This window comes from Varanus komodoensis, unplaced genomic scaffold, assembly GCF_004798865.1.
Source record: "Varanus komodoensis strain SLA01 unplaced genomic scaffold, ASM479886v1 scaffold1, whole genome shotgun sequence".
NCBI lineage: Eukaryota > Metazoa > Chordata > Lepidosauria > Squamata > Varanidae > Varanus > Varanus komodoensis.
In genome coordinates, this window is record NW_025335268.1 from 26,192,763 (window position 1) to 26,220,112 (window position 27,350).

Here is a 27,350-nt window from a genome sequence, read left to right on the forward strand (position 1 = left end):
ACTTGCAATAAAAGGAAGACAAATGACAAGAGATGGGTTGACTCCATAAAGGAAGTTGCAGCCTTGAATTTAGAATAGCTAAGCAGGGATGTCCTGGACAGGGCATTCTGGGGGCTTTCATTCATTCACCATAAGTCAGAGATGATTTGATGGCACACAGCAACATACACAACCTTCAATGGGAGGGTTTGGTGAACCTCACAATGTCAGTTCAGACATCACGTTAAATGTGATTGTTGTTTTAATGTTTGTAATCATTTGTAAACCATTCGGAGAGCAATGTGCTGAGAGAATGGTATATAAAAATCTTTAATTAATAAACAAACAAACATTGTGGGAAAATTGGTACCTTTTTACTGACGGACTCACTTTCTCAAAACTGAAAATGGTGTGGTATGGGTGCTTTTACTCAGGATATGATGCAAAAAATACCAGCAATTCCTAAAAATTACGGGTACTGTCTAAATCATGATGGGCAACTGTGGAGAGCTGGGGGACCACATGGTTTCCCCTTCCAGAGGTCATAACCTGTTGCTGACAGAAATGGCAATGATTCTGCTGTGAGACAAGGTGAACATGGAGGCTCTACCTTGCTTCCCAGCAGAATTGTACACCCCACAGCCCCCCAAACTGGGGGGGGGATTACAAGGCACATAATCCTCACATGCCGTTTCTCTGCAGAAACAACCATTGTATTGTGGAACAAGGTGCAGATTCCCTGTGCGCTGAGGGAATACGCTACTGTTTGGTGGGGCAGCAGTCATGCCTAGGTGTGGGGGCACAGAAACAGCCCTGGCCAGGGCCAGTGAGAATTATTTGTTTCAAAAGCAAAGTTAAGTTCCAGTGAGACAGCTGGGTGGTTTCATGGTTGCATCTTCAATTAAGGACTGGCCAAAGATGTCACATATCAATGGGACTGCAGAGCAAAATGGAGTTATTCCAGAAACAAGGCTTACTTAGTTGATGCCTATCTGTGCAGCATAAGCCTGATGCATTTGATTTCAGACTGTTACATAAATGCTGCCCTTTGCAGTAAGACAAGTAAAATCAGACCTGTCCAAACAAAGGTAAACAATGAAATAATATCCCTTGTATATGAGAAAGAATAGTTGCATCTGTTCTGTGAGCAGGCGAGCTTCCTGGTAAGGCTTTTATTGTGCAGTTGCCCTGTTTTCTGTCACAGAATTTTATAGGGTATCAAGGCAACAATGCCCTCCATTTGTAAACTTTCAGTGTTTCCCCATCATTTCTCCAATCATTTTCCTTTACAACAGAATCCACAAAGGGTAAAGTGCTGTTAGGTCCAGGCAGTGCCTACTGATTTAACTAACCATAATTTATTCATTTATTAATATATTAAACCCTACCTTTCTGTCTCCAGTGGCACCTTTGGATAGCCAACACTAAAATATCCAAAGATAAGCATTAAAAAAAGCATTAAAGCAACACAAATATACTGAATGAGCAGAAGCCAGACATGAAACAGCTAAATGCTAACCTCTTTAAAGACATTTCAGAGAATATCCTGAGCAAAAATACATTTTAATAGCAGTGTTGCAACCTGCTGTTGAAAGGCAAAAAAAAAAGGGAGGGCAGCCAATCAATTCTATTGTGGAAGTCAGTTCTACAGTCCAGGTGCCTCCACTGAGAAGACCCTATTTGGTTTCCCCATCAGCCTGTGGGTAGCTTCATAGGACAAGATGGTCTGTTAGATATTTCTGTTACAAACCTTTTAAGACTTGAAAGGCTAGAAGCAGCAGTTGAATTGACTCTGAAATAGATCAGAAGTCTATGACATTGGCACAATATTGTTGCTATATAACCTGAAGAACAGTTTGCTCCCAGTTTTCTAGCCAGTACATTTTGTACCAATTGAGGTTTCTGGACAATTTTTCAAAAGCAGGCCCATATACAGCAATCAAATCATTTGGAAATGTCTTTGTTAGAGCAAACAAATAAAATAAATGTGTAACCATCCTTTTTCAGGCTTAGACATTAAAGCAAGCAAGCAAGCAAGCAAGCTTCCAGAGTCATGGATGCTTCCAGAAAAGGCCTTGATTGTGCAGCCTCAAACACAGAAATGACATGGGCGTGTGCGTGTGCGCATGGACATGCACATGTAGGTCTCCAGACATTTCTGTCTTCAATTCATAACCTCCTGTTTCTCCCACCACTTCTGCCTTTTCTCTTAGCACGAGAAAAACTGTAAGGAGGAAAAGACAGAAGAAACTGTACAATGCCTTTTGAATGGAAGTGCTGGGAACTGTCTGGAAGCACCTAGAGTATCTAGGACAAGAACATTATTTCACCATTGTTGTTTTCAAAGTAGGAGAAAAATAAATGTTCCTTGGAGATTTATCAATCGCATTTATACCTCACCCCTTTTCCTTCAACGAACCTAGGGCAGCTTTCATAATTCTCCTCTTTTATAATTATGATTATCAATCATCTATTGTGAACCTCATTGAGAGGAAACTCTATTCTGAAAGGTGGCTAAGATCCATAGATAAATACCTTCCAGACACTGAGAAGACCCAGCATTCCTCAAGCTCACTGAGTTTTTGTTAATGTGATAACCCAAAAGTTGTAGTACATAATTCATGCTATATATTAAATACATTAAGGGTGCACCTCTATATTCCATGGTCATGATACACTTAAGCCTCTGAACTTGGAGTCCTATACACATCATATGGCCAGAATGAGGCACATGTATTTCATGCAGTGTTTCATGCAGGGCATTTTATCCAGAGAGCCATTTTCAGCCATCTCAATACAGCAAGGAGAGAGTTAAGGGAGGGGGCATGTGGATCAGGATCAACGAAAGTGCTCAGCTGCAGCCTCCTCCTCTCCCTACCTCCTGGTACTTTCCTCTTTTTTTCCATTTTGATGGGGCAGGGCTTGACTTTTGGAGTCCCAGCCCCAAGATCATCTGAAAGGCTATTGGATTGTGCCCTAAATATATTAAATGCTTGCATATATTAAACCAGATCACAACATGCAATAACTATAGCAGCCAGGAGCTATAGCTATGATCAACATTTCTCCAAACACTATCCCACAGACAAATACCTTCTCACATCTTAATTTAAACTAGTGTTAAAAAGCATTCAACATCCAAATGACCTTCATCATTAAACCCAGTGCATCACTACATACAATTCTGTGCAAAGAACTGCAAAGAGTGCACTAAAGTAATACACTAAGAAAAGACAATTCTGACGCTTCTAACGAAATGGTATATTGTTGCCTGTAATTGTATATATGACTTGCACAACACTGTTGTACACCAGAAGCGGGCAGGGAAGCAAAAACAGATCCGTTCCCCAAAGAATATGCAGTGGGGGTGTGGGGGGTATAGGGTGATCAGAGACCCAAAGGCAACAGTGGATGAGCGGTCGACCAACAACAATGCCAGCAATGAGCTGCTGATCCAAAAGTGAGGGCGATTGCCTCATCATTTCACATTATTTAATGTTCTCAGTATTGAGGACCTGCTAAGCACTTCGTTAGACACATGCCACTGATCCTCTGAAATGAACTTCAGAGTAATTAATGAATCCTGCATTTGATTAATGGTCTAATTATAAAGGCGTATTGACTAACTGCAGCACACACTGATAAAAGTCATTCCTTACAGAGAAGTTAACACAACCAGAGAAGCTGCCTGGTACGGGTTGCAAAAGCTGAAGCATCCAGAGGTGCTCATGCCATAACGCCGATGATGTCAATCGGTGGGAGACTTGCTGGGTGCAAAGTACAGGAGGATCCTATACGTGTCCACTCAGAAATTACTCCCACATAGTTCATTGAGACTTACCTTGAGGGTAAGTAGACAGAGGTACTATCTACTTGAGGGTCCTCTAGGGTAGCAGCCTTAAACCCTGCAAACTTGCCTGATATTTCAATTTACTTATTATTTAATGCTTCAGATGGAATTCTTAAAAATGTTTTAAAACAATCCACAGGCAATCTGAGTGTGCATTTTGACAAGTCAACTTTTATTGTGATCCATTTGGGGCACAGCCCATTGTAGAAAAGTGGCATATACTGAAACTGTGCAACAATGAAATTGTGAAATTGCCTTAGTATAACAAAACATCAAGGGTACTGCAATGGTTCCTCTGCTCTGGATGGAGAAAAGGCAATGCTAAGCATAATGAAACTTTTTCTCTATGCTCACATGTAGTGATTTTTGGCCTAAAGCATATGCAAAGCAATTAGCTCAGAGTGCACCAGAGTGTATTCTGGCCGGAGTACCAGAACTGCATAAATGTACCTCTGCCATATCACTGGGTGCATTGTGACTCCCCCAGCACTCCCACGCACACTGCGTCTCCCCCACTGCAAGCCACATCTGCCCCACTTACACCGCACTTCCCTCACCTCATCTCATGTCTCCCACCTACCTTCTTTTTGCTCCACTACTGCTGCTTTCTCAACAGCTGCGTGAGCTCCAAACCATGGCCAGCACAGCTCTGCAGAGAGATGGCCAGGCACTCCCTCACTTGGAAGGATCCTTCCTTAGAGCCAGACATTACAGGAGGGAGGTATCCCTGAAGGTCTCCTCTACCACAGGTGATCTCCAGGGACCCCCCTGCCCACAGCACCTGGTGCTGGTAGGCCCCCTCAGAGCACTTCACCACCTTTCTGCAGAGTCATGCTGGCCACGTTCTTCAGCTGATGCCATTCTTCAGAGAGATCACCTATCTTCCCCCTTCCTTCTCCAGAGCAAGCCAGAAGGTGGAGGGTAGCTCCAGAAGGCCTCAGTAATTGCTCTCTCCCTGTGGCATGTGCTCCAGTGGAGCAGAAGAGCCATCAGGGCTTGCCGAAGCACCCATGGTTGGCTTGGACAGATGTTCCAGAAAGCCCTATCTGTTCTGCTCCTCTGGTGTTGCAAATGCTCAAGGAAGAGTGACCACTAGGCTCTTCAGAGCATCACCCATCCGTCCAGTGTCACCATGGGGAGTGGGCTCCTGGCAATGGGAGTGCAGCATAATTCACTGTTCTTCCCACTGCATCACCTGATGCAGGAGCTCCATCCCTCCTCCTGGGAGGCCTGGCCCTTGGTACTCAACCTGTATGCCTCTCCCATGCCTATCCTGCAAAGAAAGAGACATATGGTGCATGACGTATGAACACATGCATGCTTGATTCCCATGCTCTGACCTATTTTTTTCTTTTTCTTCTTTTTTATTTTTGAAGAGGAAGGATTGTGGGAATGGGTTTACAGTGTATGCAAATATGCTGTACCTTATTTGTGTGGCTGGACCATGCATTGACCTGCAGCTCCACTACGGACATACCTGGGGTGCCCATACTTTCATAGTGGTGTTTGGTAGCATTTGGTTATATAGCCTGCTGCTAGATTAACTGTTATTACTGGGCATATTTTGGTAAGCCTCAAGGACACTTAGTTCAGATAAAAGAACAGTTCAGCTCTTTTTATTACCTAAATACTGTGTCGCAATGTAAACCAGACATCATTGCTGGGTGCTGCAGGAGATGTCATTTGGAATATTTAGAAGAATACTTAATGGGACAATTTCTCTGAACCGCAACAAACCACAGTTGGAGGCAATCATGCATATTAAATTCACCATACAGTTCTATGAGCAGCTAGAAAATTATGTAGACAGATTTCAGTAATGTCAGAGAAAGACTTGGAAACAACACTTCTACATTGCTCAGTAAATTAGAAATGCAGTGTTTACTAACCAATATAGATGTTTACTGACTGATAGGTATGTTACTCAGGATACTGTTAGAAGTGAGATGATTACTCTCAACAGGGATTTCCTGTATGAATTTCAATAAATGCACATAAATTCATTTGAGGTCAATTGTTGCTTGTCTCTAAAAACACACAGTATGGGCAATAGATTCCATACCATTATATATTTTTAGAACTGATGATTTTAGATTTAAAATTAAGATGTAAATAACTCAGAAGTCATATTCAAATATTTATTTTTGCCACAATATGCCACTGATCTGTGACAGGTTGATTTTGAGTCAACGTTACTTTGCTACGGCGTAGAAGAAAATAGAGGCAGGCACTGACAGCATCTTGACTCCTCAGGTCACTTGACTTTTGGCATACCAGGTCCCTTCTTGACAGGCAGAGACTTCAGAAAGAACTGAGCTGTCTTTAATAAATGCAATTTCTTGCTGAGAGAAAAGTAAAATGAGACTTTCACCAAGGGCCTACATCAGCATTGCCAGGCACCTGCCTAGGCCTATACTTTAGTAAGGGGCCCACTGCCATTTTTTTTTTTAAATTATTTTGGTCTCAGGGCCATTATCAAGGACTGGCACAGCTGAGCACCTGCAAAGGGCCCACGTGCCAATGAGGAGCTCCTGACAAGAGGCCCCTGGAGTCCTCTTCACCAAGGCAACCTTCTTGTTCATCTGCCCCTCGCTCAGGCCCAGACCAAGGTGCTAGTGAGAACAAACAGCAGCAGATGCTGCTGCCTAAATGCTCCTTGGTTGTCTGCCTCTCAGGCGAGCAAGTGGAGCAATGCTGAAAGAGAGGATGAAGCGCAGCAGCCGCTGGTGACCTTGGCAGTAGGGATGCGGACTCGCTGAGGGTGCCTTGTCCAGGAGCCCTAAACGAACAGGAGCCTGCTTGCTTTGAATCTTCCAGCCCTGGAACTCCCCTGGCTCTGAAGAAAATGTCTTTATTTTTCAAAACCTGCAGCTTCACTATATCACAGCTGGGGAAAGTGTTTCCTCAAGTGATGGAGTGAGATTTCTTGCACTTCATTAGAGCAATAGAAACCTTCCCATGATATATAATATGGGCACATGTCTCATGCTATTCATCTTTACAGACTTTTGTCCTTTATCTTCTAATTTAATGCTTTATTCGTTAAAATGCTGATCTTGTGCAATTGCACTCATGCCCATTCACAAGTCATACCTATTTTAGTTTCTTTTGCAAATGTGCTTTATAGAGACAAACTAATCAAACTAACTACCCATTTTTTCATGTATTGCATGTCTATACTGCCCAATAGTTAAAGCTCTCTGGGCAGTTTACAACATTTACTTCAGAATCTAACCCCAAGCTTTTTGGAGCATTACATTTTTATTTATTTATTTATTTATTAAAACATTTCTATACATCTAATTTACTTAAGTGACTAACAAAAACAAGCACCTACAAATGGAGAATACACATACTGGGTACAAGGAGGAAAAACAAAATGGAATGCAAAAGGAATGGTAGTCTGGATGTATGTGCCAGGTAAAAACAAGTACCAATGGCTCTTCTAGAGGGATGGCTCCTAGAGCTACTAATCAAAAGATAAGCCGCAACTATTTTGTCTTATCTTCCTCAAGCATGGTCTGAAAAAAGTTGGGAAGGCTACAAAAAGCAGATGTTGACCCAGTTCACATGTACTGACAAGCCACAGTTTTTTAACTGTCCTGGGTTGCAACGTTTGAACCCAGAACTCTGGATTGTGGAGGGTGAAATCACCTAGAGTTTCAACCCAGCATTTGCTGTTGGGTTAAAACTCTGGGTCATTTCTTCCTCAACAACTCAAGCCAAGTTTGGACATCACAGTGCACAGAGGAGGAACAGAGCATTCCCGGGCGGCCTGCTAAAATAGATGCAAAGCAGGAGTGGGCAGGAGGCAGCATTCCCAGCCATCATGTGCAAACCACGCCTGTGTCATCTGGACACCCACTGTGAACAAGTGCCTCAACCTTGGGGATAGGAAACAGCAGAGTATTCCTAAGCATTCCCGTTCGTAAGTACCATAATAATTGACATTTCTTCTGGAAAGGTTGTGATTAAAAGAGTACTGGGAATAATTAAAACACTATTAAGATCCATGTGGTCCTACTATGGATAGGCTCCGCTCAGGCACTATAGCCTGTCCACCTATGAAGCACTAACTAATCATTAGGCTGTTATAATCAATCACCTGAAATACAAATACACTCACATCAGCTAGGGAAACCAGTCAGGGGAGAATAAAGAGAAAAAAGAGTCAGTTCTAAATTTTGTTACTGGCTGAAAGATATGCCAGATGCTCATCCTAATATTGGGAGGTTGGTGGAACTGAACATAAGCTACTTCACCATCGTAATGCCTATCAAAAATGTATGTTGTCAAATGTAAAAAAGCTAAGTCTCTACTAACAGAGACTTCCTTATGCTGCCTTTGTCATCTTCTCTGTTTATAAAACACAGAACAATGTTCTCTAAGCTGAGATCAACACACAGTGGCTTGGATCCAAAGAAAAGCTTGCATGAGCAGAAGGCATGTCTGCTCATCCAAGGGAGGTCTGATTACTACCCTCCTTTCATGGGGCAGTCACGGAGCCACACTGCATGTGATTCTGGAAAGTCCGTTAGTCTTTGACAAGCTTGCATTTTAATGTGAACCTACCAGATTCACATTTCTCAAACATAAATGCTGTCAAAATTGTACATTTTAAGTATGTAATGCAAGCTGCAAAAAATAAAAATGCACAGCTGCATCTATTTCAAAGCATGTGCACAAAAAGGCACACATTTGTAGCAATATGCATCAAAACACTGGAGAAACACTTTAAAATGCATCTGTTGTCAAAAGTGCACACAAAAATGCACATTTTAAAGGAGTACACACATTTAACGAATGTGTACAAAATGGTTTTTTTTTTTAGGGTGGTGGGAATGCACATCAAAATCCATGTAAAGGTGAATGTTGCTATCCATATACCAGTGTGGAACCAAACATTAATGTAAAAGTGAAAGAAATTAACAAAGCTGCACCCTGCCACTTTTAGTGACCTTTTAGGTGAGTGATAGGCTATACTGGGAAGCAGGCAGAAAAGCCCCACTGAACAAGCAACCTGTGATTTATTTGTAATTAACAAGTTTCTGAATAGAGCAATTGCTATGAGATGAGGTTCAGAGATGTGAACTTACTTTGTGGCCTGCAAAATAAGCAAAGCCTCTTTAAATATGCCCTTGCTAGCTTCCATTTTAGCACAGCATTCATCATTGTTTCTCCCCGCAATGCAGGGCACACACACAGCAGCAGGAGGCAGGTGCCAAAGCCATCATCTGTATGGCTATTGAGACTGCAAGTTTGTCTAAATTGTGTTTTACCATTTCACTGTTGGGAGTTCCTAGTCTGGAATCACTGGAGTTGTGAGGAGCTCTGAACCACCATGACTGATTTAGAACTGTTTCCTTCCTTGCCCCTCATCTCCCAGAATTCTTCCATCGCCAAACTTTTATGGATTCAACCCTTTAGAAAAAGCCTAGAAATGATTTTTGAAAGATAGATACCTTTTGCTTTATTACTGGATCTAGGTATGTATCTGGCACCTTCCTTAGCACTCTATCACAGCTGACATTTTTCAGAATGGCTTATCCTTCTGACATTTGGATTGCATTTTATAAAACTGCATCCCTTTCCCTATACCTCACCTCAGTTGCCACTTCACCCTGACATCACCCTATTCTCTGTTTTCCTGTTTGACTGCAATGGAAAGTCCACGCTGAAGCTCCATTGCCAACTTTTTTGCTTCTCCATTCATAAAAGAAAATTTCACAACCAAGAAACTGGGCTCATGATAAATAGTGAACCAATCCTTGTCTGGGTTCACATGTCACAATAATCCAGATCCCCCCCCCACCCCCTTAAATCTGGCTTGCGGTGGTATGTGAACAAGGCCTTTAGTCATAATGGCCATCGATGTATTTTTTGCCCAACTGACAGTGATCTCTTCCAACCTCAAGACCTGCCTTTCCCATTAGCATATTTTTATGGTGACACATTGTCAGGAAGCCCCATTTTAATAGCAATTTGATGCATGGTTGTTTTTCTTCCATTTACTATTTACTTAACATTAATATTAAGTTTCAACAGAAATAGCTTTTCTGGCTATTAGGTACTAGGTACTATTAGGTACTATTTAGGTACTTCGTGTTCCCAATTCATGTACATTGTATACTTTGGCATAAGTTTCTTCTTTCATTACTTTCTCCCAAGTAGCACTACTTGCTGTGATGGCCATGCTACCAACCAGTTATAGATGCAGAAATCTCAGCATGCTAAATTTCCACCCGTGTAATTTGTCTGCAGCATGGCCACACTAACAAGCAGCATAACTGAAATGTTTTATTTTGTAACATTACTTTTAAAAATCATTCCTAAGGGCTAGAAGCATCCCTTTAAAATATTCATAGCTATAAATGGTCACTGTGAAAAAAATGAATTAGTACCTGGACTTTTATTTTTACAGAGTCAGTGATGGCACTGCTGATTTTTATGGCTGTTAGAACATGCATGTCCCTCTTATTCCATGCAGTGCTGCTACATGCAATTCAAATTATGCCAAACAAACAGTTTTCAAATAAAACGTTAGAAAGCACAAAACAAAGCAAACAAAATGAGCACTCCTACCACTGGAAATAATGCAGGAAAAACATATTCCTGTGGTGCCATCTTGTGTTCAGAAAGAATGTACTGCTATTCAGAGCATCTATTCCTCTTTCTGACAGCCTCCCATACTGAGAAAGAGGCAGGATGCATGACAGACTTGGTCATTAAGGGGCTTTCTGAGCAAAAGGATTTATTTTTTACTTTTTGCATGCCAAACAAGTTGACAATGCAGCCCAGGTCCACCTATTAATGATACGTTTTGTGACTGCTTATGTAAACCCAGGTGCAAGATAAATCACTTTTATAGGAGCAATGAATAGCAAATTCCCCATTAGTCACTTTGATGTATTTTGCCAAGGAAAGCAGCAAATTAATAGTATACAGAAATTTTGCATGTGCAGCATTTTTACTGTAATTTTAAAGTATTTTAAAGTAGTTTAGGCAATGTATCTTCATTTTATTTGTTTATTCGAAACATTTATAAACTGCCCTTTGTCCAGAAAGGATCCCAGGCAGTGTACACAGCATTTAAGACCAAATGAACAAACAACAAGAGAATAAATCGAATATAAAAACCATACACTTGCCAATGAAAAGGCAACAACAAAAATAACCCTTCAACCAGCAAACCAGAGGAAAAAGCATATCAGTCAACAAAGTTTAAATTAAATGTTAAGATTCTAGAAGTTAAATGTCTGGGCAAAATGGAATGTTTAAGTTGGCACAGGGAAAACAAAACACAAAGTCAGTGCAAAAGTAAAAGAAGTCCTTGTCATTTGGGAGAGCTCCCCAAACTCAGGACATACCTCAGAGGGAGCTCCCTGTGATGTAAAAGCATCATGTATTTGTTAAATTTGTTGCATTTAAGTTAAATTTGTTGCATTTAACTTCCTGCAACAAATTAAATGTTATCACCTCTCTCCCACTGATGGTAGTCTGAGAAGGGTCAGCTCTTTCGTAAGATCTTAATGAGCACACAGGATAGCTTGGGAGGAAGTGCTCCTTCAGGTTATTTGGATCCCAAGAGGTGGTTGAGGCCCCATCAGTGAGGGTGCTCAAGGAAAGAAAGATTGGAAAACCACATGTTGGGGATTGCATGAGCGGAGTGGGCTAGAGCCGGGGGTCAGACTAGATGGCATGCTTTCTTTCTATGCTTCTCTTTAAAGTGCTGGCTGTCACCTTTAAAACTGGAAATTACTTAGGTTCAGGTTATTTTAAGAGCCATCTGCACTTAAATCAACTTCTCTGGCGTCGGCCATAAGGACTCTACTTGCAAGCCTACCAGTAAGATCTATTATGCTGGTACAAGTAAGATGATGGTGCCTTTTCTGTGGTGACCCCCATCCTTCCGCACTAAACTACCACAGGATGCATATATGGCTCCGATCTTGTTTTTAAATAGCCCTTGAAGAACAGCATGTTCCAGTCTGCTTTTAAATGAATGGATGGCCATTTTTATTTTATATTTTTAATGTTTACTGTTATTTTTAAAGTTTTATTCTATAATTTTAATGCATTGTTATGTATTTTTTATCATTTTAAATTCATTCTGTAAATTGCCTTTTGGAGGGCCCACCTAGAAAGGTGTTATCTTTAAAAAGTTAAAGCAACTAGGAGGAAACTCAGTCCTCCGGAACAGAATGAGATGCTAGTCAGGGCTTCAGGGGAAAGGAGCAATTGGAGAACATCAATAATACTCCACTCCTTTTATGCTAGTAACAGGACTTGCTTGAGCACAATCCTGGATCCAAGCCTTTTATGGCAACTTAAAGACTTAAAAAAACATTCTAGCATAAGATCTCATGGATACTGACCAGTTCATTGGATGCTTGAAGTGTTAACCTGAAATGAGGAAACATGTATGCTAGAATAAATACCTTAAGTTTTTAGAATGTCAGAAGACTCTATTGTTTTTGCTGCAACAGATTAACACAGCAACCAGTCTAGAAGTGTACAGTCACATTTAGGAAGTCCCATAAAATTCCATTAAAATGCTTAGGATAAGATTACATGATATTTAAACTTCTTGAAGACAATTGCTGTAATATTAGCCTCACATTCAAGTCACAGTTCAATAAAACCACTTCCTGCAACAAATTAAATGTTATCACCTCTGGTCAGAATCAAAATAATAGGTTTTTATCCCACTGCAGATGTTAATTAGCTAACCAGTGCCAGGAAATTTGTTGGCATCATCGATTCCGCTTTGTGAATGGTGACTGTGCTTATTTTATTATCATTTAAACATCTATATAACAGCAGTCTGTAATTTTTGCAGGCCATTTCCCCTCTTGCTGTTTACGTGTCCACTGAGAATAACACTTACTGCATCAGATGAAATGGACTCTGGTTCCACAATAGTTTAACCACATTACACTTGTTTATACAGATGCCAAAGGTGGCTCTGCAGCAAAGAATGTGTGTAGCTGACTGGAGCTGTCGAGTCATACTAGAAAGCAAAATTTGCAAGATTTTTTAAAAACCCAGATCCAGTCAATCATTCCTATAAAATGAATCCCCTTTAACAATAATCTGAAGAAATCTGAACTTCTGATAATTTTGATGGTACAGTTCCATGGGTAACACGTGGAATATGGAGCACATTGTGTATTATTTCTTCCATTCATTCAAAAAGGAGAAGGTACAGCATCCATAAGCTTTACAAAATCTACAGAGAAAGACTGATGAGACAGACACTAAGAGAAATGTAGCAAGAGCTTGCATGAAAATTCTAGTTGTTCTGAGGACCTTCTTATAAAACAAGAAGACGTGTCAGCATAGATTAAGGAAAGAACATGCCCTTTTTAACCTGGACAGTTTTCATGGGAGTGTACTGTATCTTTATACTTAAAAAAAACCTGTTAACATCACAAATGCAGGAGGCTGGTGAGAAACCTTCGGGGCTAGTTCACTGGAGTTCGAGCAATTATTCAAGGAACCAGAGATGTGACCCCATTTCATCTCCAAAATACAGGGAATTGCTTTTACACACATTACTCTATTGTAACATGAAATACAGAAATTATCAGAACGGAGGGTTTATCAGCAGATGATGCTGATGCTGATGATAGGGATGTTTTCCTCTGAAATAGGTCTTGCTTGTTGCTTGAAAGATCTTTTTTAAAAAGCATTGATAAATCAATGAATTATGAAATATGAGACTGAGTTTCAGAGACAGAGGAAATAGAAGGCATTATTTGAATTTTAATGACACAGGGGATGGATTACTTTGGTAGCTGGAAAAATATGTGAGGGAAAGAAGAGTTACAGGCTGTACAGGGGCAGAAAGGTCTGGCCTTGGCAAAAAGGGCTGGCCAGAAGAAAGATTCTCAGTTGATTATTTGAAGTTTCGGTTTCAAATCTCAGGACCAATGAAATAGGCCTAGGAAAGCCTGAGACCTTAGGGGAGCTTTCCCCAGTTTGGTATTCTACAGATACCAGGTGGGCCTTCAGTGCCCAGAATCTCCTACACAGCTGTGCAAACACATCTGGAAGTCAGTACTTCTGGGAAAGCTGCTTCAGAGAGCTTCTGCCAAGTCAGAATCAGCAGCTTGATATTCTATATATGAATGAACATCCCAATAAAACAATCAGCAACAAAATTTATTGCAGAGATGACTGGATATTTATAAATGCCCAGCTAAATAGATGTGTCTTAGCTTGTTGAAATATCGATAAAGTAAGCACTTGGTTGGGAGGAAGGCATTCCAAGGTTATGGCATGATCATGGGGAAGGCCCTGTTTCATGTTACTTTCCCTGATGGTAGGATGAGATGGGACGCCCTCCACTCTAGATCTAAGGGCATGACCAGAAGAGATGTTCCGTCAAATACCAGTTTCCCAAGTAATCTAGGACTTTGTAGGTTAACACGAACACTTTCCATTGGCCCCTGAAACAGATAGGTAACCAATGCAGTTCTTTCAGTATCAGTGTTACATGCTCCCTGACAGCTGCCCCTGTCAGCCTTCTAACAGCTGTATTTCATAATTTCTGGATTGTCTCCAAGGGCAGCTCAGCAATAATAATCTGAATAAGAGGCTACCAAAGCAGGGGCTAACTGTGGCTAAGCTCTCTCTATCCAGGAACAGCCACAGCGGTTACTCCACCAAAAATGGGCAAAGGCGTTCTGTGCCACTGAGGCCACCTGAGTCTCCCTTAACAAAGCTGGATCAAAGAGTACTCCCAGATTTGGCACCTATCCTAGAACCAAGAACTGCCTACCTACAGATCCTCAGTCTTGACTCAATTCTAAATTTATTGGCCCTCATCCAATATATTACAGTCTCCAAGACCAGCACAGTCTTATCTGATTCAAAGAGACATGGATATAGCACAGAGCTTTATAACTTATATCACAATATTTAATGAACGTGTCTCCTGTTATGCCCACTGCATGAAGACAACAATAATTCAAAATGCATCAACAGTCTTTACTAGTTCTGAAGACAGTACTCATAAATTTATGTTCAATACTTTATAGTTCATTTATCACATGACTACAGAATACTTTATATTTAGTTGTTCTATTCTGATTTTATAGACCAGTTGTCTAGATTTCTATTTCATTCTGACAAATATTTAATCCTTCAGGCAATCAATAACTGGTTTTGGCATGTTATTCAACTATCTCACATCTATCACATATATTGAATGAATTGTTTATTTCATGAATTTGAGGCTTTAAAATTAATCTCTGTTGCTGTAGTGGATATGACAGATTCTGTTCAAAGAGAACAGGCCCAGTTAGGGGAATACAAGAATTAAACATGAAAGCTATTGAAACATCACTCACCTGGATTCTTGGCAACACATACATTTGAACATGCACCAATGTGACATTTTATATATTGGCACAAATAAATGTTCCCCTGAATAATTTTAAGAATGTAATAATAAATCTGTTATTGTTTATTACTAAATCTGTTTATTATTAAGGTTCCTGTTAATTTATTAAAGAAACATTGTGATCTGTAGGTTGATTGGATTAAGGAAAAGTTCCCTGCTATTGGGTATTTTTCCCACTTTTACTCACTATGGGAATCAGGAATTGCCAGATTGTTTGGATATATGTATTCATAATAACAATAGAGACACTGGCCAAGATTCACTGGGGAGCTACTACAGAAGCATATTTGAAATCAACAGGCACTGTGAAACAGCATAGACATTGTTCCTGTGCTGTTCCCATTTCATTCCATTTCCTTCAGTCGAATGGGCACAGGAGACCTACCCACTTGTAGGTAGTAATGACAGTAGTAATGGTGTTGTGTGTTGTGGAGCCATTCCTTTGGGGATGATTCAATCGGTGAGTATTCTTCATGTATGTTACATCATAGCCACTCTTCCATTACGGCTTAAGACCTTCATTACTTTTACGTCTTTTGCTGCAGCTCTGTATGACTTCTGGCTTTGTTGCCTGAATCTGTCTAAAGTTCTTTTGCCAGTTGCTTTTTGCAACACCTCTGATCTTATATTGTTACACAATGGGATTTGCAGTGATACCAATTTCAATTGAGAATATTTAGAAGTTGTGTGTAGCGAGAGTTTCCAACGAAGAGGTAAACAGAATTAGATGGCACAGCTTCACATCTTTATGGGAAAAGAGTCTATTCACATGGCAGGTTTATTTAAAAAAAAAAACAACAACAACTCACTAGCAAGTGGTGAAAGGGTGGGTGGCAATATTTGATCTTTATCTTGTGACCGTCCTTGTTCAGCTGCCTGCACAATCCACACAGGCTATAAATGTTCCTTAAGCCAAGCATTTTATGTGTAATACACTGACATCAATCATACCACTATAGTTCTCCTTTACGTTTGTTTTCGTATGAGCAATAGCTGGATGTTGAAGCCAGGCCTGAATCTCTACCTAAGTAGTAGAGAGCTTCATAAATATATATTTATCAAAGAAGAAATATCCTTATTTAAATCAAAGAAGAAGATGCAGCAGAAGAGGTCGGAACAGAAGAAAAGATTTGCTGAAGAGTTCCCTCTAGAAATAACAACCAACAACAAAGCTTTTACAGCACTTTTCCTAAAACTCAAGTCATCCCAACAGTGTAAGGCAAACCACTATTATGTCCCACAGATACAAACAGTGGGCTGAGGCCTTGCCTAAGGACATCCAAGCAATCCCATGGCTGAGCTGAAAACTGGAGCAAGGACTTGCTGAATCACAGCTCCAGACTTGCAGGACAAAATGGCAAGGAGAGCATATGAAAGAGTTACTGCACAACCATGCAGCTGGTTAGCTGAGGACTGGGCTACAGACACAGGAACTTTCAAACTAATACAATAAATGAAAAAGTAATAATTCTGAAATTGGGTAAACCCACCCACTCAGTCATTCTCTGCCTGCAATGAAGCTTCAAATAATACCTCAATTCTCAGAGAGCTTCACAAAAAGAATGAAGAGAAAGGGATTTGTCATTTATACACCTTTAAACATGACTAACCTCGCTGAGCATTTTCATCTCCCCATGAGCTTCTTCGTTTATTTCAGAGCTTGCTTACACTGTTATACATACAGTTAATGCTTTAATCACAGATTTTACTTATAATAAACTATGTTTTCTGAGCACAATTAAAACGGAGCAGTCAGTACATTGCACTGCCTCCTCACATGAGAGTGTCCTGAAGTTCTGAAGTCCCCCTGCCCACACTCGGCTCCTCCAAAGACAAGTGCATTGCACTGCGAAAAGAGGGCAACAGTCCCTTTCTGGAAAGTGCATTCTTCCTGGGCTTTGCATTCAGCCTTGCCATGGTGCAACGGCAAGGCTCCATGCATGGGTGATGTTGGTGGGCAGTGTTGGGATCCTGGGCTGGCTGGGGTGGTTACCTGCTGGATTTAGGCAGCAGATCTCCAGCCTGCCCAGTACGTACCTGTCTGCCAATATTGTACTAAGCAGATCTGCCCCGGTGGTGCTAAATAGCCCAGGCACCTTAGCACAAATGGCAGCTCAAATTAAAAACAACCATCTTCCAATACTGTGCACTTCACTGGAACGTCTCTTTCTCAAGGGAGCATTTAAAAATAAATGGAACCGTATTTACGATGTGTTATGGGATGCAGCCTTAATGCCATTAGATTCAGTGGATTGCCTCTCACTAGATTCTAAGTAGTCAGGACCTCTCCCAAATCTATAGGAAAATATCTTGCCAAATCTGCACAGAAAACACTGGAATATCAAGTAAAACACTAGTTAAGCTCCAATAACATCTCTGATGAAGAACAGGAATGACAAGCTTTATAAAAACTCTTTTCAGATTTACAAGTTAGAGCATCGCTCACAACCTATTCAAATGGGCACAGAATTTTTGATACATATAAAGCATGTCATGCACAGCAGCCTTGCTAAATTCCAATCAGAATTCTCTTTTTGCAGCCTTATAGGATGCTCAGCAGAGCCTGCCATACAGGATAAAAAATGGGGACAGGAACAGACTACTTCAAAATTCATCCCCTTGTTTCATGAAGCTGAAATCCACTTTCCATTTAGCATAAAAAAGAAATATTGTCCCTTATCTAAAGTTAAATTGCTCTAAGAACAGTGGCTAATTTGATTAAAGGGAAACAATACTACATACTGAGGAAGGCAACTTATAGAAGCAAATTGCATTTCAAAATGCAATGACTAAGAATCTCAAACTGATGCTCTTTCAGCAGTTAAATAAATTTATTTTATTTATTTATTTATTTAAAAATTTCTATGCCGCCCCATTCGCCGAAGCCTCGGGGAGGCTTACAAAACATCAGTTAAAATATAAAACACTAAAAATATAAAACACATTAACATTATAAAATAAGTCGCCCTGGCCGAAGAATTAAGCAAATAATATTAGCAATTAAAATGACGTTTGAATAAAAAGGTCTTCGCCTGGTGCCGAAAAACAAATAACGACGGTGCCAGGCGGACCTCTCTGGGGAGCACATTCCATAGATTGGGCGCCACCGCAGAGAAAGCCCTCCTCCGAGTACATACCCTCCTAATTTCCTTCACGGAGGGTTCCCAGAGAAGGGCCTCTCCCGCAGATCTCAGGGGGCGAGCGGGCATATATGGACGTAAGCGCTCCTTCAGGTAGCCAGGACCCAATTTGAGACATTAGTTCAATTAAGTATTCTCCAGAAAAATAACTGAGTTCCATACAAGTTCCCAAGGATCTCTTAAGGCCAATGTAGACAGGCAGGAGGAAGGAAAAATCTTCCATTGTTCTTTTAACAAAGTAATATTTAACACACTAAATGCAACTTGACATGATGAAGGAGCTCCATGATCTTCCACATTTAACATGCACACACAGAGAGAGAACAGGTATGTGGAGTGGCAAGAGTAACCCTTTGGCTAGTGAAATCTTCATTTCCCAGTGAAGCCTTCTCTGAAACATGCACAACATCGTATGGGTATCCCTGTGGTCACAGATTTCCTGCATAATTCCTGCATCCAAAATGCTAGTGCATGATGTGCATAGATGTGTATAAGTGCAGTAAAAAGGAAAACTAGATGATCTGCAGAGCAGTTAAAACCATGATCCATTACATATCGATGGTATACTTGGGGGCTGTACTTAAGAAGGAAAGAAGAAGCGTAAGAGAAGGATTCATTGGCTAAACTGTCTTTTAGCTGAAGAAGACGCATGGCTAGAGCACAAGCTTAGCACACAGAAGGACTCAGGATCAATACCTGGCACTGTGGGGCTGGAAGGTGAAAGAGCCTCCAGTGGCAAGGCGTGGAAAGATGTTTTCACCAGGGCTTTGGGGAGCATCTACTTCTTGCAGTAGCCAATACTGTGGAAAAGAACAGTGGCCTTACTGTGTAAGGCAGCATCACATGTTCAAAATTCATTTCAAGAAGCACACAGAGAGAGGACAGAATTATTCCGCAATGACTGCTGACCAAGCATGGTGAAGTACCTAAGGGCACAATTCTATGAATGCTTAGAGAAGAAAATACCCCACGACTTCTGGATTTCTGAGCTGGCTGGGGAATACCGAGAAGCATAGGATGTTTTACTCTCTAAACAGCCATAGGATCATAAACAAAAGAGATTTTTCAAAAGTTGGACTTAATAAATTGCTTATTAAATTGGCATAATACTTATTTTCGTACTTCAGGTATATTGCTTTTCCAATAGCAAATGATTCAAATTGCATAAAGAAAATATTTGTTTCCTGTTGGAGTATCAAAAGTTCCCTTAGAAAGCGCTTTACGTAGCAGCAGTGGCCATGCACACATTAACCAAGTTGTGAAACATCTTCCTCCATTTAGTTTTTGTAATACAAAATTGATATTTAATAACCTATTACACATAAACAGAATAATGTGATTTATAATTTCAGCTCCATCTACTCACTATTCCCAGTGGGAGTTCTACACACAATCAGAATTTCCAAAGCAGCTCCAAGGACTTGCTCAAATCCAGCCTCATTTAGAGACTGGGCCTAAATTCTTTTAACAGACGGGAACACTGAGGACAGAGTAGAACTGATAAGAGCAAGTACTTTCACTGCTAGATGCTGGGCGAATAATCTCGCATTGTTCTACATCTGGCCAATTGTATGTGCAAATGATCACTCCTTCTATGCTGTAGTCCCCAAATTATCTCATTCATTCTCTTCTGTGGACCCCCACCACTCTACATTAAGCTGCAATTGCAGCCTGCCTTCTTATCTAACACACACATTTTGTCCATTAGTAAGATTTTTCTATTTATTTATACTTTGTAAAATGCTGCACAGCCCAAACTGTTTTAAGACGTCTATACTAACGACAGTAGTCTATTTTAAATGACAAGGTTGAGGATATGCTTTAATCTCAAAGCATGTATTTTAAATTCTGTTAAAGAAGGTTTATACCTACATGCCTCTTTATTTATTTATTTATTTACTTACTTACTTAATTTCTTCTCTAAATTCTCTTGGGAAGGATCCTAAGCCATCTGTTGTCACTGCCAGCTTCCTCTTTGTGTTTACTGAGCTTGCTTTAAAGGACAGATTTGATAAATACAGCATGTGGCTGACTGAAATGGGTAAATACACCCTTGCTTTTTCACGGAGTTATTTAATTTCCCTACGTATGATTGGATATTATGCAATGGCATATGGGACAGGGGCTTACACTTGTATTGTCACAAGTGGGACATGCAACAGAATGCTGAGGTGTGGATGCTCCTGCACTGAGCACAGGGTTGAACCCAATAGCCCCTTCCAACTCTACTGTTCTATGATCCTGTGGCTGTATGATGCCAGCCAGCCATGCCCTTTTCCAAGACACTCTATTCCACCCACCTCCCATGATTCTCAATGTCTTGCTGAGACATTCAGTCAGAATTCCTTGCCCACAGAACATTTTCAGTCTTTACTGGTATATTGGGCATGTCTCCCTCTGAGTGGGGGAGAATGTTGGTTAAAAGGGTGTTAGTTTTGGGGAACATTTTTATACACCCAGGTAGTTCCCTCACCCGCTCCCCCTGCAAAGGTGCATAGTACTGTTCTGGTTACTCTGAGAAGTAGTTTGCTATTGTTCCATTGGGCTAATTGAATACTTTTCTTTGGATGCTGTTCAGCAAATAGTTTTCCTGGGGGGCCAGGCTTAGATCAGGATAGTGGCCCACGGCCCACCCACCAGTCCACAAAGTGTGTGTCCCATGACCTTTGCTGTCACAAGCCTGCTTGCCTGAGGGGGTGACTAGCCCCTTCTCCACAGAGCCTTGTGAGTGCTGACTAAAATGTGCTTGTGTAGGGCTTATCCTACTGCTAATGGATGTCTATAGATGATTTCAGTTCCAAAGCAGGAGTTTCCTATGCTTAGAAGGCTACACTCTTAAGTGTAGGTCTGGGTCCCACCTCTCTCTGTGCAGGTTCTTCCCATCTGCAGCTGGTTCAGAACAGTAAGACTGCACAAGATGCTAGTCATGTGGAGTTGTAAAGGAAGACCTGCTTAGAGCATTTAAGTCAACAAAGGATATCAGTAAAGCACAGTGAGATTAAGGGTACGTCTGGAGGAAGGCTGTTAGCAATGAGGTCGCATTATGTAGCTATTTCACCTTTTCCTTCTTAGTGGATATTTTGCAGTTTAAAAAAAGATGGAAGGTTGGAGGGAAAACATGGGAGGGTTATGAGCTGCAGACAACTTCAGGAGCCCCCATAAAATTCTGTGAATGAAGCAGGGCAAAGGGGCCATAACAGTCTGGTCTGGAAGCACCTAAAGGCATAGTACGGACAATTCGTTAAAGACAGAACTGAAGATGGACATTCACGCTAACCTGAGCTTGGCACTGATGGGAAGTTGTGGGGCTGACCCTAATTTATTGCCCACCTTTTAGCTAAAATGGGTTTCCAAAGTGGCTTGCAAGTATAATCCACAAATAGTGTAGGTAGAATGCAATAGGGGTTTGTGTCGCTGTTTGCAGAGATGGGCTCAGCTCTCTCACATTGCAGTCTGCTCAAGTAAATTCATCCATTTCGGAGGAGGCAGAGCGGGAAGGATGGCCAGATGCTGCTGCCCTTTTAAGGTTACCTAGCGAAGACTGTCAGGCAGAGCGTGAGAACAGCCCTGCCTTGGACGGAAGGGAGACATTTCTGAGCTGGAGGAGATGCAGGGGGGATTCCTTGACCCTGACAGGAGAGGACAAGCCAAACAAGTGGAACAACGGGGCAGTGCCCGTTCCTGTTGTCTAGTCCTCAAGCGGCAGGAGCCACCTGGATTGGGGAGTTAGAATCCTTCTGAAAGGGAGGGAAGAAGGGGATGCTTCACTGTGGCTTGAGCGCTTTACATGGGCAGGTGCTTCTTCTGAATTTTGAGGAGAATGCTGCTTTGATGTATACTGAACTGTAACCAGATATACTCTAATAGCCTGGTCTGGTTTTACTGGATGAGTTTCAGTTGGTACAGCTTGAGGATATGGACAAAGTGCTTGGCCAGGTTCCTGCAACCACCCAGTCTTGATTTGGCCCCTCCTAGCTCATAAAAAGCCAACAAGAAAGGAACAACTGGCTGGGCCAGAGAGTAATACCTAAATTAGATTACTGCACTCTATGTGGGATTCCCTTAAAGATGGCTCAGAAGATGCAACTGGAACAGAACGCGGCAGCATAATTAATAACTGAAAATTGTAGGTCCAAGCATATAATGCAGACCCACCTGCCTTGTCTGCCTTTATGCTCCCAGGCCCAAATCAAGAGGAAGGTTTAAAGCAATAAAGTTCGACATGGCTTAGGACCATGATACTTATCAGAGCACCTCTCCCAGGTGCGATCTATTCAGACACTATGTTCAATCTCCAGGGCCTTCATCTGAGTGCCAACCCTACCAGAGGCCTTTTCTGTGGTTCCCCTCCATCTTTTGAACAACCTCCCTGCTGCAGCCCACCTGGCACCAAACTTGCCACCTTTTTGGCACCAAGTCAAGATAGCCTGTTATGCAGAGACCTTTAAAGGTCTCATTGTTTATCCAAGGACCTGAGTAGCTTATCCAAGTAATTCTTTTCCTTTGCAGGGTTTTTATTACTGTATTTTTAGCTATTTAAGATTAATTCTAAATTCATTTTAACATTGATGTTCATATGGTATTTATATTATATTTTATTGCTTGGTTTAAAACATTGTTGTAAACCACTCAGGGAGCTGCAGCTCTGGGTGGTATAGAAACGAAATAAGCAAATAGTGTTTTTCAGTTGTCATCTAAGTCTGCTGGAAAAGAAAAGAGGGAGGCAGTGACTTCTGGTCTCTGGTGGTTTAATGTTACCATCCAGGCTTCAGGCTCTTCCCTGCAGTGTGGGATGGGAAAAAGAGTTGGAAGATGGAAGATGCTGAAGATGCCAAACCTATGACTTATTTACTAAGCTTAAAGTTAGCATATTTTCTATTAGAGTCATGATGAAGAGTAGTTTTCCAGAATGGGAAATTTATGACTCTTCCCTTATTCTCTTTGTCTGCTTTTCAAGAGGCCTTTTTGGATTTTTTTTCGGGATCTGATTCCTTCAGGATCATGGCTGAGTTAAGGAAAGTAAAAAATCTGGGACCAATCAATTGGGAAGTAGGTCAGAACATCTACTTCCAGGTATGTTTTAAGTACTCAAAGGTGAATGGAGTAAGAAAAGAATAGTTAACAAGAAAGATGCTGCTTACTGGGCGTATCCAGGTGACTCATTAGCCTGCCTGTTCCAACAGAGAACTATGGGCCATTAAAAAAAGTTCATAAACATTTGGGTCTCAACATGAAACCCAAAGAGAATTCTTCCATCGTGATAACCACTATTTTCTCCACAACTTTTGCCTCTGGATTGGCACTGAGTAGGGATTAGGACTGAGTAGGGATTCAGGAGGGCAGATTTTGCCCTGGGAGTTTCAGTTGCTGTTCCCAAACCAGGATATTATCTCCAATTTAAAGTGACAGGGAAAGGGGCTAGGAAGAATTGCCCACCTACCAGCTTTGGGTTCCTGAACTCCTAGCTGCATTTAGGGTTCAACTTTCAGGAGAAACCTATATTTTTATTTTATCCTTTATGAGAATTCTTTCATTACCATTCTACTCCTACTGACAAATCAATAAAATGTTAATCTTTTTTGTCCTGTATTAGAGACAGGTAATAGTTTAAGAGAGCTGAAAATAGTGCCAAAGATGCCATTAGCTGTGGTGTAAAGCATTATTTTTCTCCCCCTCCTACCTCTAGTCAAATAGATTTCTCAAGCATTAGAAAAACCCAGAAAAGCTGCATATCAGGCACAAGAGAGGAATGAGTACAAATGGGAAGAACTGAGTGGTCTTTACTTATCATCAAAAGCAAGGAAATACATTGCTAACCAAAAAGAAAAGCACAAGGACATAGATTCACAGGGTACACATCCTAATTTGTTTGCACAGATGTACATTTGGAAACAATTGCTATTCTTCCAACAGACATTCAGGAAACTTCACCATAGTGAGGAAGACTGTGGGTGGGCAACTTCACAACCACCCTGATCTCCCTCCTTAGGGAAAAAATATAATGGTAGCAAGTATGATTAAAGATAAAATTATCATGGGTGTAGCACCCATGGTTAACATCTAGTCTGCAGGCCCAACCTGGTTATGGGGGCTCCCCGTCTGTTCCCCACCTGGCTCACGGTTTCCTCCAGGGACCCAGATTTGCCATGAAGTAATCTCCATGGTTGTCTCTGATCTGTGATGGGCGACTGGGGGGATCGCTGGCGTGCTGCTCCCCTTCCCGACTGAGTGCTACACCGACGGACAGACAAATTCTCTTTTCTTAGTAGAGTCAAGATCATCACAAGTATAATTGTCTCTTTTGCCATGACTCCTAACTTCCAGACTTCCCTCATGTGGCAGAGGACTCTGATTAGAATGCAACACAGGCTTGTGAGGTAGGACATTCAGCTCCTTTTTCAGGGCCCTCTTGGCCAGTGGACACGGTCCTGCCAATGTCCTCCACATCAGAGAACGAATCCCAGGCAGGACCCTCATTTTTCCAGCCTTGCAGGAGCCTCAGGCCTGTCAGCTCCTCCAGGAGGGGTGGACGTGCCCATACCACGAGTCCCTCCAGCCTCTGTTAGGCTCAGTAGGATTTAGCTCCTTGCTGGGAAAACCATCTGCTAGTGTAATAGGACGCAATTCCAGCTTCCAGGAGTCAAGTAAAACTAGCCAAGGCCTGATTTTCTTCTTGCCCTTTTTCTGACTGCTATGGGATGCTCCCAGCTTCCCCTGGGATCCTGAAGCAACTGAAGAACAAATGCCTTCCCGAAGCCACAGTCCTAAGAAGAGGAACCATGCACGGATAGGAAGAGCAGCAGAACAACAGTGACTGGCAACCAGGGCAAATTCAAATAAAGGCAAAACAACTGTAACAGAACGAAATACATGTAAACATACCATTATCAACAGGAGTCGAAGTAAAAGACTCTGAGCAGGAGATACTCAGCTGCATTCTCTCATCAATTTCTGCCGGCGCTGGTGAGTCATTAGCATGGCTCCATGAAAGAGTGCTCTTCCCTTAGTCGAAGGGCTTCACCTGTACTATGGCAGATGAGGTCATCAGCACCAACAGCCACACAGAGTGCTACTAAAAGCAGACTGCAACTGAGACTTGCAGAATCGATAGCAAAGCATGAGAATGCACCCAACAGGCTGCATCTAGCTGCTCAGGGCTTGCTGTGCATAAACGGATTATCATCCCAGTGATACCGAAATGAATAAATACTTCTTCAAACAATGCAAAGTCTGGCAAAGGAACGTGTGTGTGTGTGTGTGTGTGTGTGTGTGTGTGTGTGTGAGAGAGAGAGAGAGAGAGAGAGAGAGAGAGAGAGAGAGAGAGAGAGAGAGGGAGGATAGCTCATTGGGACTACAAGTTATTCCAGGACAGAGTTACAATTGCACACTAAAATATGGGGCACGATAGGACTCCATGGCCTGAGTCACATGACTGTTGTGACTTAAATAAGCCATAATGTCTTGTTTAAGCAGCAGCAGCACAGCATGTTGTTGGGCTATTTGAGGGTAACAAGCCATGTTCCTGGGGTCAGATGACACAACAAGCCACACCTAGTTGGGTACTTCAGCAATTGACACCCAGCAGGTGTCATGACTTAATTAAGTCTCTGTAGCTTGTTTAAACCATGGTGGTTGTATGACCTGGGTTGTGCTGACCCATTTCTCATGTAACCTTGAACCACCTTGAAAGATAAGCCACTGTGGGTTGCTTATTCACTTGTCAGCCCACTCCCAACAGACAATTGGGTAAGTGGTGGCTAAACATGGGTTATTTCACTCCATTATTTTTCCTTGTATTATTCATCATTTCTCCTTCCCATGGTCAACTTTCTGCTCTGATCACTACCCCTTTTTGGAGCAATTTAAAAGATTACTTTTAAATACACATTTTATAACTTTAGGCTGGAGCATGCTGAATAGAGAAGTAAATGAATATATTTATCCTTAAGTATTATTAAACACTTCAGTGAATAACATTCACAATTCTATGTGTTTTAATAAGTAAAAAATGTCCAAAATTTAAGTTTTCAAAATCAGCAAATATCATTCTGCAAGGCAGCAACTTAAGAAAATAGTCTGCAGCACATTTATTTTATGAACTTTTAAACTTGAAGCTCTTGGTATTTCAAGCATGTTGACTACGGAAGTAAGCCAGGCCTCCATGCTGAAAAGCAAAACACAGGGAAGTCAAGTATTCAAAGATCACTGACTCTTTTGGGCATTTGTTTCTTGATATATGTATTTTTTGTTAATTTGTTGCAAAGGTTCCACATAGCATAGGAAATGTGACATTTGTCAGAATAGTCTATTCATTCGCTGGGGTTCTAGAAACGTTAACCTATAGTATAGTTGCTGAATTTTGGATTGCCATGATGTGCAAACCCAGACACACTAATAACCTATGGTTTGTTAACTTCTAACAACCCAGACAGAGAATCCATGATTTTTTTTGGGAGTGGGGCTATGAACTCTGGATAATTTAAACCATGGTTTATTGTTACACATCAACTTAGAACAGCTTGTTCACGGTTTGTTTCACTGGGCTACAAGAGTTTCACCTGGTGGCAAGTAAGAGGGATTAAAAAACTCCCAGTCATCTACATGCCAGTATTACAGAACTACAAAGGCATTGGAAATACAGAGAAGAGGCCGACAAAGGAGGTGGAAACAAATAATCTAGTTGTTGAAAAAACAAACCATGGTTTCTTTGATAGTTTGCTAGACAAAGGCTGGGTAAAGCAATCATAGGTTAAATGTTACTACAAAATTACTAGTTCCTTTATCTAAGCACAAAGAATGGGAGAATATCATGTAAACGTTTATTTGACTGAACCTGCATATATATACATATACATACATACATATATATATATATATTGTATATATATATATATATGTATATATATATGTATATATATATATATACAATATATATATATATATATATATATTGTATATATATATATATATATAT

The 27,350-nt window shown here is 41.1% G+C and overlaps 1 protein-coding gene across 1 annotated transcript in view; it reads right to left on the reverse strand.

Moving 5' to 3' along the window:
- SLC35F3 (solute carrier family 35 member F3) overlaps nt 1-27,350 on the reverse strand; it is a 135,824-nt gene that overhangs the window by 75,306 nt on the left and 33,168 nt on the right. Inside the window, exon 3 of the mRNA XM_044420194.1 lies at nt 4,387-4,391. Coding sequence (XP_044276129.1) covers nt 4,387-4,391 — 5 coding nt within the window. The remainder of the gene's footprint in view (nt 1-4,386; nt 4,392-27,350) is intronic.